The 12779-nt window shown below is 41.2% G+C and overlaps 1 protein-coding gene across 1 annotated transcript; it reads right to left on the reverse strand.

Annotated features, from left to right (window-relative positions):
- Positions 1 to 1429: 1429 nt before the first annotated feature.
- On the reverse strand, positions 1430 to 11448 carry LOC308141498 (heparan sulfate glucosamine 3-O-sulfotransferase 3B1-like). The gene is made up of 2 exons (XM_080511684.1): positions 10797 to 11448; positions 1430 to 3122 (listed from the first exon to the last, which is right to left on the reverse strand). The coding sequence occupies exons 1-2, from the start codon at positions 11279 to 11281 to the stop codon at positions 2501 to 2503; spliced, it is 1107 nt and encodes a 368-aa protein (XP_080367810.1). The 5' UTR covers positions 11282 to 11448; the 3' UTR covers positions 1430 to 2500.
- Positions 11449 to 12779: the final 1331 nt, after the last annotated feature.

Raw genomic sequence — 12779 nt, forward strand, 5'->3', positions numbered from 1 at the left:
AAGTAAGTTACAATGATGTTACGATGAAAAGCGTGAAAACAAAACTGCTTCTAAAAAATATATCTCACTCAGCTGACAGCGCAGCGCCGCAAGCTTGCTGCGGTCTCGAGAGCTCACGGATAAAATGACCTAATTTCCTCCCATTATTAACTTCAGGGAACGACTTATTATATCGTTCCCACACGTTATTTACATTTTTTTCATTATAACCACTCCAGGGCACCGTGTTCATTGTAGTTTTCAGAAAGCCGGTTTGCGTTTCTTCCGCCTTGTAAGTAGCAATAACTCCATCAATAACTCCGCCCCCACCTGATGACGTGTCTGGCCCCGGCCTGGTTCCTCTGTGGCCCAGCAAAGAAGTGGAGCCAGCGTAGCCCCGGGTTAGCTCCTGTTTCGTCCAGCCGAACAACACATTTCTTTACATCTGTTATCCTCCAAAACAAAATGCGTGCTGTTGCGAGGTGTTTTAGTTTCTTTAACTTTTATTCAGTGACTCTGATACTATTTCCCCAGAGGTAGCTGTCAAGGGGCTGTTTGAAGTCTCTTAATTCTCAGTGCTGCCAGGTGTCTATTTTCCTTGTCTTCCCTGCCTGCAAATAACAGAAGCATCCCTTACATCAGCCAAAAGGGATGTGTGCTAACAGCAATTCCCCAGTTGGGAGCCTAGCAATTACTGCAACCCTCCTCTATCGCTTTAATTGCAAAGGGCGCTGCTTCCTTGGTGATCCGACTGCTTGCTTTCCACCAGAGACTCCGACTTCACCATTTCTAGGAGCCTCCAGTAAATGATGATGTTTTCCGGTGAGTTACATAAAGGCTGTTTGTTAAAAGCACAAAGTGATTCGCTTCTTCGGAATATATCACCAATGTCATGACACCTGAGTTGCTGGAGGAGAGTTCACAGACCACAAAACACAAAACATATTCGCACAACAGACTAATTCCTTGTTGGAGGCAAGATGCTGTAAAATCAGAAGCAACCATGACTCAACACTGATTATGTTGTAACCAAGCTCAAAAAAAAAAAAAAAAAAAGGTTTCTTGTTTTGTTTGAATGATGCCACTTCTATGTTTACACTTCGTGTTTGTGTGGATCTTTGCAGCATACACACCAAGTGGCGGCAGTGGTAGGCTGAGACAGCTAAATGCAGGAGTTAATTAGCCTAGTACTGCTATAATGAGCAAAATGCTGAATTAGAGACAGCAGCACACTTCTTCCCCTGGGGAATCAAGACAATATGCACAGGTGATGTAGTGGTAGAGTATCAATCACACAACAATTGCAGTGAGGAAACTAAGATTCTTCTTTCTTTCAGCTCTTCCCTGATATTCAAGAATTACAAGGACTATCATATTTGATTTCTTTAAAACAGCTTTATTTCTTACTTCATATAAATGACTGAACCATTTAATCAATGTCTCAGTCAAACCCGCTTCATTTCAGTGTTCGCCAAGCAATGTACACATAAAAATAGTGCCTCTACAACATGGTTGCAGTTCATTTGTCATGGAATAATAGAATAATGTTACAAGTGCTGTTTCATGTTCATGAAAGTTGAATAAAACCCAACCTTCAACGTGAATCCAGAATTGAGTATGGAAAGGTTTGTTCAGGTATCACTGAAATTATACATTGGAATGTTGTTTTTAACGCTAGAAATTGCAGTGTTGTGTCGGAAAGGGTCTAACTGACACATTACCTGTTTCCAGTGAGCAGTGAATGTTAATGGTTGAGAGCCATTGCATTCTGGGGAGATTACTTTTTTTCCTGAGGATCCATTTTTTGTTCAGGGCTTAAAAGATCTGGATAAAAAAACATCCCAGATGTTCTTTGACTGAACTGTTTTGGATCCAGATTAACATAGAAATAGTAATACAGCAGTGAAGCTGCAATATTGCAATGGGAATGTATATTCTAATATTAACCTGAATTTGGCCCAAGGGTCAACCATAAACTTGCCACCATTAATGGTTCAATGCTGTATTGAAACCCTCGAGAGACTAAGGCAGTACCATCTTTCAGGTCTAACTGACACGATGAGGAGCTATTACTGTATTGATCCAGTTGGCAAGTTGTACTGGTTCAGCTGAGGCATGCTTTGACTTGACTAAGTGGGCCCACAGACCTCTGAGCATCATACAAATGTTGAGAGGATATTACCCAGCATTTAGTAAGATAGACCCAAGTTTAAACCGAAACCCCCCAAAACATCCCAGAGAAAAAAGGGAGTGTGACCCAGATGACAATACCTGTAAAGACACTGTGCTTTGAAAAAATTCTTCATCAGAACGGATGAATACCCCTGATTAGGCACCTTAGTGAGTTCATATCATAACAATACATTATCTTAAAATATAGCTCTGAGTATCTTACATACCATCAATACTGTACAGATACTGTAAAACCATTTCTCCCGACTGGCAAGGTAAAAGAAAATAAAAACCACACACCATGGAACCACATCACTCTTTTCATTTTGTTATCACCCTTTTGTTTTCCTTAATCCCAACCAAAGTCCTGACCAACCATTTTGTAAAACATCCTATTAAAGGGTTTGTAAAATTTCTTTAGCTGCTGCATCAATTCTGGACGAACAACTGGATGGGCTCGGCCCTTGCTTTTTCCCAGACAATGTGGGATCTTGTAGTCTTCTTCAGCCTTTGTGGTGCAGTAGAAGCCTTTTTCTGTGTCAAAGGAAAAGTTCTTCTCTGTGATCAACTTCCTGAGTCCAAGAAAGTCCTGAACACGACTTAATTCAGCGGCAGGTTCCCTAATGAGACGGTCTCCGTCAACAACCAGCAGCCGTTTCAAGGGGAAGTGCTGGATCCAGTTCACCAAGTGTTTAGCATAGAGGCCGATTTCAATGGCAATCCACTCACTGTCGACCACGCCCGCTGACATGTTCTTGAAGGCCATGGATTCGAAGGAGGCAATTTTTGATTTCTTCTCCAGAGCCTGAGCGTAGTGTGAGATAGCCCGGGTGACAGGGTCCCGGACGACAAGTATCAGCTTTGTTAATCTAGACATGGCGTGGATTCGAGCAGGAACCTCCTTGGTAATGAAGTAAGCCGGGGTTTTCTCAATCGTCATTTGGTTTTCTGTCGATTTGGGCATCAAGTTCCTAAAAAAACAAACAAACAGACAAACAAAAAAAAAAACAATGATGGTTGTTTATGGTTACAATATTGGACAGTTTAATTCACTTTGAACCATTGCAGACATTAATCTTTAAAATAACATATTTGTATTTTAACAGCTAAAAAATAATGCTCTGAAAGAATGATGGATTAAAAAAAAAAATTTATGTTTACATTGTATATTTCAAACGAAGTTTGGCTGGAATAATTAAAGCATCATCCAAAAAATAACTGCAGACACTGTGAGCAGCTTTGAGTGGAAAATAAGTGACAGTGTCTGGTATTTATGGCAGGAGTTCTAGCAATCATCCACAACTACACGTGAAACACAAACACTGTTAACAAAATGTTCAAACTCTTGAGACATAAATAAACATAAATTCTGCTGACAATCAATCTACCTGAAGCCGATAATTCTTAGACCCCTGCATATAAACATATAAATGATGGTTTTGCTCCGACGAGGCAGGATTGGGGTTTTAAATATTATGCACCTTTCTCCTCATGTTTTGAAGATTTTGCAACAATTTAAATTCCTTCCAAGGAAAAGCTTTAGCTCTTCATTTTCGTCAATGCATATCCTTTTTGACCCTGGAAGGCTCAGGTTGATCACAATGCACCCTGTTAACTGCAGCTCTGACTGGATAATGGCAAAAGTGAGTCAAGGGGAATTAGGACTGAGCAAAACGATAGAGCATTAGGGGTCGGATGACTGCCTTCTTGGCTACATGGATGGCTGCCTTTTGTCCAGAGAGAGAAAGAGAGAGAGAGAGAAAAGGGGAAATATCTACGTGGCGATAGCGATGACAGTGAGTGATGAATATATAGGCTGTGGATAAACACACACGGAAGCGAGGTGAACATGGTGTGAACACAAAGCCTATATAACTGGATCAAAATCCTTTTAATCATGTTGTTTATAAATCCTTTTAGTGTATATATGCGTGGGTTAATCCTACTTGACAATAATACACACTGGGTGTTTTTAAACTTTAAAATTTGGGTTGAGATGTGTTTGGTCTGCAGGTATCACATTCTAACGGTGTTCGCTGTCAGTCCCTGGTCCGCCTCTCCGTCTACCACAGGAAGGACTTCCGACACCGCCAGCTCATCATAACCTGCTCCTGCTGCATCTGGGCCCCACCTACCCCGATCAGCTCCTCCAGCTCTCCGCTGCGCCCACGCTTGGACACACCCTCACCACCACAACCCCGATGTGAGAAAATATCGTCAGTTTTTGATAGTGAGGGGTTAATCAAACAATGGGGAGGCAGATGAGCCATGTCATTAAAGTGATTGCCATCATTTCCAACCATCAGTCGGTGTGCACACCAGACACTTCGACATCTCCCTTTAGCCCTGGCAGTTTTTTTTATATAAATGTATGCTTCAGAAAGAAAACTTTTCAGTGGAGAGCGCTGGGAGAAGAGGCGTCGCTCATTATTTATCAGTGACAGATACAAACACACAAGAAGTACTGCTTGTTATACTGTTTCATGTCTCGTGTCACCTGTTCTTTGCTACTTTTGTATTTCACGTTTAGTTATCCTGACAAATGGAACCAAAGTTGAAAATGCCCAAAAGAACATCAAGAATGCAATATAGGTAATTGGTGGACGAGACTCAAATAACTCAATTAGCACTGTGGAAGCCTTCCTCAGGGCTTTTAAGAGAACAAAAACTTAACACCAATCAAACTTTCAACGAGCAAAACAATCTGCATGCGGAGTCCATGCATTATTCATCTTAGCACAGATAAAGCATGAGAGAACAACCCTGACTGAGTGAAAGAGTTTCCCAAGGGGGGTACATGTAGGAAGTTTTAACAATTTGTAATGTTTAATAAACAATGTGGAACCAATAGGATCCATTGCATTTTCATCCATCAATCAGCCATGCAAAGGCATTCACATTCAGCTTCCAGACAACAACATAAAAACCAGCCCACTCTTTGAGTCTGCATTGACATTTTGCCCCTTAATTAATTCTGCATGTTCCCATTTTACTTCATAAATCTATAAACACAGAAATATTCTAAAACATCCAAGTAGGATTCAAATGTATTGTTAAAGCTGAAAATCGTGGATTTTACACTTTGAAACTGTTTCTACTTATAATTACTGCATTAGATCTATAATGTTGTTGATACTTTCAACATCACCATCTTTTTCCCTCTCACCTCAACTCAGAAAGGAACTGCAGTAATTAGGAGATAATTAGAGGCGGCACAGAGGAAAATGAGAAATGAGAATGGTTATGAGAAAGAGACACTGCCGGAGAGGAAGGGGTAAAGAGAGAATTAGATTAAACCAGGCACCATGTGGAGAATGGAGACGACAAAGGACCACCTTACGTGTTCAAGTTATCAAGTGCCACTTCATACGGTTTGAAATATGTTGCCTGTTTACATTCATTGGCATAAGCGTCGAGGTTCAAAGGTAGGAATTACTGCATGAAGCTTTGTGCTCAGCTGTCACATGAAGCCTTCAGGACAGGAATTCACCAAAGTATACAACCAGTACAGTGCAGGAAACTCCTGCCAGAATTTTTTTTAGATATATCTGGCAGAATTCTGCATTGACTGAGTCTAATTGGCATCTATATTTCAGTTTTTCAGACCTCGCTGACAAGGGACAGCTCCAAGAAAAAAAAAGAAAAACCCCAAACCCTCAGAATGATCTAATGCAGTGATGAATTCTAATCTTCCCCTGCAGCTCTGAGAGGGGTTGAGGTACTGTTAGAATCACCCCCCTTCTCAAAGACAGGATGATAGGTGGTGGCATGCAACCACTTACAATAATCAGAGCAGAAAGAAATCAAAGAGGAAGGCATCTACAGGGAAGGTGTTGGCTGATTGTCGCAGTCCGTCTTATCAGGCATGTGAAAGTCATCATCATCAGCATCATCAGTTGCAGCAGCAGCAGTAGCCTCACACAAATGACCTTCTTATATAAAGCTGAGCAGCAGTCAGTCTCTCCACAGAATTCCTGAACAACAGGGATGGAGCAGAGAATGACTTTTTTCCCATCCTCCATCATTACTGTCAATATGCAGAACTCAAGGCCACCTGGCTTTCTGGTGGAAACAGGCCCATTCTGAAGAGAGGAGGAGGAGACGATGGGGGAACGGTACATAAGGCATCCTGGCTCCCTTCACACAGCTGTCAGCCTTGCATTCACACAAAACAATTCACTTTGTGGTTTATGGAGCCAGCGAGCACTTTAAAACAGGGTGTTGCTTCCCAGGTACACCAAATGCCTGGAGCTAATCACATTGTGTTGTTTTGCATATATCACAGAGGTAAGTTAACAACTACGAAGACTGATTGCTACCGGCACATTTGATGCGTTACGTCACACACTGTCTTCAGAACTCTAATGGAGTAAAGCAGGTGGTGTGCTTGAATAAAAAACATCATTACAATCTAATTGCGCTCAGAGAGACTCAACAACAGGTGAGATCTTAAATTCTGGATTAAGAAATTAAAGACGAGAAGTATCATGTAGCAGATGCTTGTTGCTTGTTGTTACTCTTCGCTCAGAGACATGACATGAGTGTGTTTTGTGCACTGTGGTAAAAAGGCATGAAGTGGAGGCTTTGCTAAATTATTGCGTTCAAAAACCTCTGACTATCATATGTAAGGCTCAAATATTTATCAAGTTCCTCACAGAGGCAGTTTGGTCTGACGGGATCAGTAAAACTGAGCACAATTTCAAAGACTGGGGCTTTCAAAGAGGGCTGCTTCTTTCTAAAGTCACTCTGACTTTCTGTCAGGGAGTTTCAGCAGGAGAGTGAAGGGGAAATATCAGAAAAACAACCGAATCTCTCTGAAGATACAACAAAGGAGGGCAATGAGGAAGTCAACAACTCATGGGGATATAATGGAGTGAACTTGTTTTGTTTCAGTGTTTCCAAAGTGCTGTGATAAGTGCTGCGGTTTGATAAATTGCCTCAAGGAAAAGCCCAGGGGGTTGCTGTGGCAAATTAATCTCCAGTAGCCAGAATAAGGAGGGGCGGGGTTCCGATTACCTGTATTGACAGTCTGATTGATTCATTTAATAGATGCTTGCACACACACAAAAAAAATGATAAGAGGACAAGATTGAAAAGCTTTTTGAAGGACATAATGTTTTTTAAATTGTCAAGGCTGTTAGAGAAAAAATCTATGTTGGAAACGTCACCTCACGTGTGTGAATTGCTCATTTGAAGCATCTCATTATCAATGCACTTCTCTTTTCTTGTCAGCATGCTGACACATTAGTTTAAGCACATTACATTCATTGGGAAATCGCTCTCACTTGCACCAATTCCCTCGATTCCATGCAACTAAAAGTGTTGAGTAAGCAAAAATCCACCAGTGGTGAAAAAAAAATTCAACTTTTGCAGAGAATGATCTTCAAAAGTCAACTTTTAGGCTTTAAAAAAATGCTTACTTCTAGTGTTTGAGTCTTTTCTTGGGAAGGTTCCAATGAACGCTCTTTCTGATGAACTCCTGCTGGGCTTCGTCAAAGGGCACTTTCACCCTTCTGAGCACATTTGCATACAAAGTAAAGGCAGAGAAAACATGTTTCACACTAATTGTCTGCTCCTTTATTGTTGTGGTTAATGCAGTCCTCGGGGGTTCTCCAACACCCCCTTTCATTGAGCTCTGCGGTGCAACAGTAAGAAAAGGCTCACTCTAAATTTACTGCCCTCTATGTGGCACTGCGCTGCAATAAGCTCCCCCGGGGCTCTGAGCAGGATTACTGTAGGCTGTCTCCTCTGACACTCGCTGAGTTGTAAGAAACCTCTTCATTGTGGAACTTTAAGAAGAAAAACACGATTACAGCAATTAAGTCACATTTACTGTATAGAACGCTCAAGACTTGAGTTAAGTGTGCTTTCAGTAGATGAGTATTTAATTTGCCAGAAGAGACATTTAGGGGGAAGTTAAAATTATGTCGTATTTAAAGAAAGGAGGGGCCGAGCAGGAAGCAGTTCCCACGGATTTAAGGAATTGCCCACTGTGCTCTGTGTGAGTAAGCGTGCACAATTGTCTGTCTGGGTCTCTCTCTCTCTTTTTTTTTTTTTTTTGCTGTCTGTGGGTGAAAACATGTTAAATTGTTGTCGGTGTCCTGCTGTGCGAAGGGCTTTCTCCTCTATGGGGGCCTCCAGGGGGATGGACACAGTGGACCTCCAGCAGGATGGACACACCAGTCACAGCAGATAAATGTTGTGGGCATAACTCAATGCCACCATGGGAGCTGATAAGCCCACCCAGCACACCGTGCCTTACTCCCCGAGCGACAGCTCGATATTAGTGCAAGGGTAATGAAGTGAAACATATGGAGAAGCCAGTCACCTTTGCAAAGTAGACACCTTTGCACAATAAAATATTACTCTCACAATGATTAATCCAAGAGCTGTATGCTCCAGGACTCTCCTATATATTAAGTTTGAGTCGTTGCCGTGGTACTCTTATGCGTAGTGTCTCAGATTCAGTGGCTGGATGTTTAGCTCCACCTGCTATGGAGGAAGAAACGTTAAGGTGTTGAAGCTTTTCAGTGATGGAACATTTTCTTTTTTAAGCATATCTTCTTCCATTGCATTTTCCACTAACGCACTACGAGGGGAATATTGGAATACTACGAAGACTATTAAGTGTAATAATTTCAAAACGTCTCCAAGCATAGTGTCACTTTGATCCTAATGTTCAATCTGTAGGGACAGATAAAAGATCCTCTTCACAGACTGATCATCCAAAAACGTCCTAAACCTGACCGGAAATTCTTAAAGGAGCTTAAGCGAGAAGTCCTTTGAACAATACCGGTACTTCGCTTCCCCTATTGTGGCTTCATAGAACCAGCTTTGAAACACTGTCTAAATCCTTTGACATTGCGTGTTAATCCCCGAGTTCAGTCAAATGGACACCGAAAGCAGCAGCATCTCTTATTATCTCTGGTTAACAATGTAGTCACTCTGATGTAAGGCACTCAAGGAAAAACAACTTGGCTACAAAAGATATTGATATTCCATCGGTATTATTCACCTGGAGTTTTCTGTTTTTCCACTATGAGCTGTGAAAGTTGAGTGATTGCATCAGTGAGCAGATAATTGCTGGCTTTCATTCATAGTCTTCAATGCACAATGATGGAATTTGCAATTACCATCATACAACAAGTAAAGGAATGTGCATAGCCTTAGACTTTGACACTTGTATAGGTCAGCACCATAAAGAAACATCTTTACATATATGCATCTTGAAGATCTTCATTCCTGAGTCAAGTTTCAAAACCACTATCGAATGACTGAAACAACCTATTAAAACACATTTTTATTGTTTAATTATGGTTGAACTTGAACAACTGGAATATCTTCCCTCAGGAATGAAGATCTTCAAGTTGTAAACAGTGTCAAGATGTTCCAGTTGCACAACCCCACGACTCAATTACCATTTTATTTGGATTTTGGTCTCTTTGACAAAGAGAGACAACACCTTCATTTTGCCTTCACCAATCACAAGACGTTACAAGTCATCTGCTTAAATACCGTTTTAGTGCTTTTCTCACCAAGTAAATACAGAATTGAACACAACTTTCAGCAACAAATGTGTGTGTAAATCACAAGGTGACTTCAAAGTATTACATAACATAACATTTACACATATAAGTCACTGACAAATCTCATAAGGCTCAATAAAGCCTATTTTAATGCAGTGATAGGTTTTTCTTCTAACTTTGATCAATCAAAACAAACAAAACAATAACTGAAATGCCACTTTTAATCCTCTTGTGACTCCAACAGCTTAGTGAACTATTGATTATGACAGCAGATTACAGTTTATGTCAACTGGGAGTGATCCAGGTAAAGTGATGGCAAATGAGCAATATTAGGTTTGAGATGAAGACGAAAGCTGAAATGTCTTAATATTCAGAAGAAGATTACAACTTGGCACAGTTCATTTCCCCCAAAGTATCCACAATAATGCTTTCTGTTTGCCATTTAAATGCAATCATGTTTATTTATTAATTGAATTTATTTTATTTTAACAAGTTACATTTTAGCTGCGAGCCCTTTGTGAGCCGTACAACCACATATGGTCACTTCCTGACCCCTGATTTTTTCAAAACTAGGCAGTTTGTAACCAGAAGTTTGTTGGTTCAAAGCCCATTGCCGAGGGTCCCTGAGCAAACCACCCAGACTGCTCAGGATCAGAAAAGGCGTCAGATCAAATCAAAAGAACATGACGCTCTCTCTCTCTCTCTCTCTCTCTCTCTCTCTCTCTCTCTCTCTCTCTCTCTCTCTGTCTCGGACGTCAATCACAGTAGCATAATATTTTTTTTTATTTTCCTGTGGCTAAAGCTTTTGTCAAACGCAGTGAGAATTTTCTTCAATTTACAGATTTTCTAATTGTGAGCGCACTTATGTAATATTCCATATTTCCACATATTTTATTTTGTGACCTATCAATGGCATGCAGCGTTTTTAGTTGTCACACAAAGTCTTGAAAATGCCCTGAACGTTCTTCAGTGAGTGCACTAACAGCACATGATTTCAAACCTCCAGCAGTTGGATGTGAGTACAATTTAATTAAACTCGTCTTTGCCAGACTGAGCTGCTTTGGTGCACGATGGCTGTCCAGGTATAAAGTTTGATTATAAGCGGAGGTCGGGGTTTACCTGTACCAGTCCAGTCCCTTCTCGTAGTTGCGGTCGAAGAAGTGCGGCTCTGCTCCCGTAGCAACGACGTCCGGATGCATGCGCAGATACTCCAGCAGCGCGCGGGTCCCTCCTTTCTTCACCCCGATGATGATCGCCTGCGGAAGCCTTCGTCGCAACTGCTCATCGGGAAGGTCTTCCCCGAGTCCATCGTCACTATCAACTTCTTCCAACTCTTCCCCTGCGTAGTCCCCATCGTTTCTCTCGTGCAGCAAGCCCCTGGAGATGTGATTGTCAGAAGTGACTCCCTGGCTTGCGCGCCTCACCGGGAACGCAGTTAAACGGTCGCCAAAGTTGGAATATATGAAATATCCCCAAAAGCACAGCATGGTGCACATCAACAACAGTTTCCATCTAGCGCGAGACGATGGCAAAACACGTAAATTGTCGATGATACCACAATAACCCATGAGGCCCCTGTTGAAAAAGTTGCAGGTAAGGGGCATTATTTTTGGCGAAGCCGCCTCACTGCTGTGCTATGGCACAGATGCCGAACAATCCGTGCGTAAGTCCCCCTCCGTAAACATAAATCAAAAAGAAAAAACTGTGTCGCTCGAAAAAGTGAACAAATCGTTTGATTCTCCGATCAGTATTTCCTCGCGTCATAGAGGAGTTTGTCTCCCATCAATTGTTCTCTGTGTGCGTGAGAGCGCAGCGCAGCGCAGAGCGCACTTAGAGCTCCAATTATCTCCACCAGGCAGCTGCATCAAGTCTGAGGAGGTGGAGAGGCTTTTTCCTTCGTGTCATTTCAAACTAAACGCCTCGAACTGTGCCTGTTTCGACACACGCTTAATACATGTACAAGGCTTATTTGGAAACATAAAGTACGTTCCTTTTCATGATATTGTCCTAAGGTGCGGATTTATTATTATTATTATTATTTTTAAATATAATTCTGAGGTAAATATTACCTATTGCCAAATACGCATTTATTTTTATTTCCGGATATAAGATAAAGCACGTCTCTTCCCTTCGTACCCTCCAAGATTGACTCGATTCTGAGATGCAGAAATTGAATGATTGCCAGAAAAGCGCTCACTTCTGCATTTAGCAGTACAGGAAACATATATGAGGTCGTTTAGCAAAATACAACAGTTTGGAAACTAACAGCTTTATGACGCACAATTTAACAATATCGTTTCTCAACCCTACTTATTTTCTGTCTATTTAAGCCCAGAACTTTACATGAAGCCAGTACATTTGGCTCACAGCTTCATACTTCTTTACATATACTTGAAAAAATAGCTCACCTAATGCTTTCGGAATATAATCCAAACTACAGCTGCAAGATGCGCAACCTATGTTGGAAGCAGGTTGGAGTTCAGTGTTTTGCTGAAGGAAAAAACAAAAATCAATGTCGAGAATTATATTATTACTGTGGTAAAGCTAACAATCACTACACATCTGTCAATCATCACAAATCAACGATTTATATGTTGTAACTTTTGATGGATCCATTAATAATATTTCATGGGTACAATTAATCTTTTTTTTTATGATCTGTAAACCCAGATTTGTCCTGGACCACATGTGATTTCTACCTATTCTTGCATCACACATGTCAATATATTCAATCTATTTGACACCAATTGAATATTAAGTGAGTTATTATAAATGTTCCTAACAATTCTACACTTTCCATGGTACTGTGAGAACAATTGTTGAGTGAGTTGGATCGAACAGGCTGCATGAACATTCATAATGGTAAACAAATGCTGTTGGTGTATTCGACAATGCATACAAGAGAAGTGGTGGAGAAGCGACTCAAACTCCACACACACAAATGTGTAAAAAGGCATGTGATTATGAATTATAAAGGCCACCAAAAGTTTGGTCTGTGTATTTGTGTCAGTGCCTCCTTGGCTGAAGGGTCAGAGGCCTTCAGTCCCACCGCACCCCGGAGCTGTCAGAGGATTAGCAGGATTACCCCGGAGCTGCCATGTC

This window comes from Blennius ocellaris, assembly GCF_963422515.1.
Source record: "Blennius ocellaris genome assembly, chromosome: 16".
NCBI classification, from domain to species: Eukaryota; Metazoa; Chordata; class Actinopteri; order Blenniiformes; family Blenniidae; genus Blennius; species Blennius ocellaris.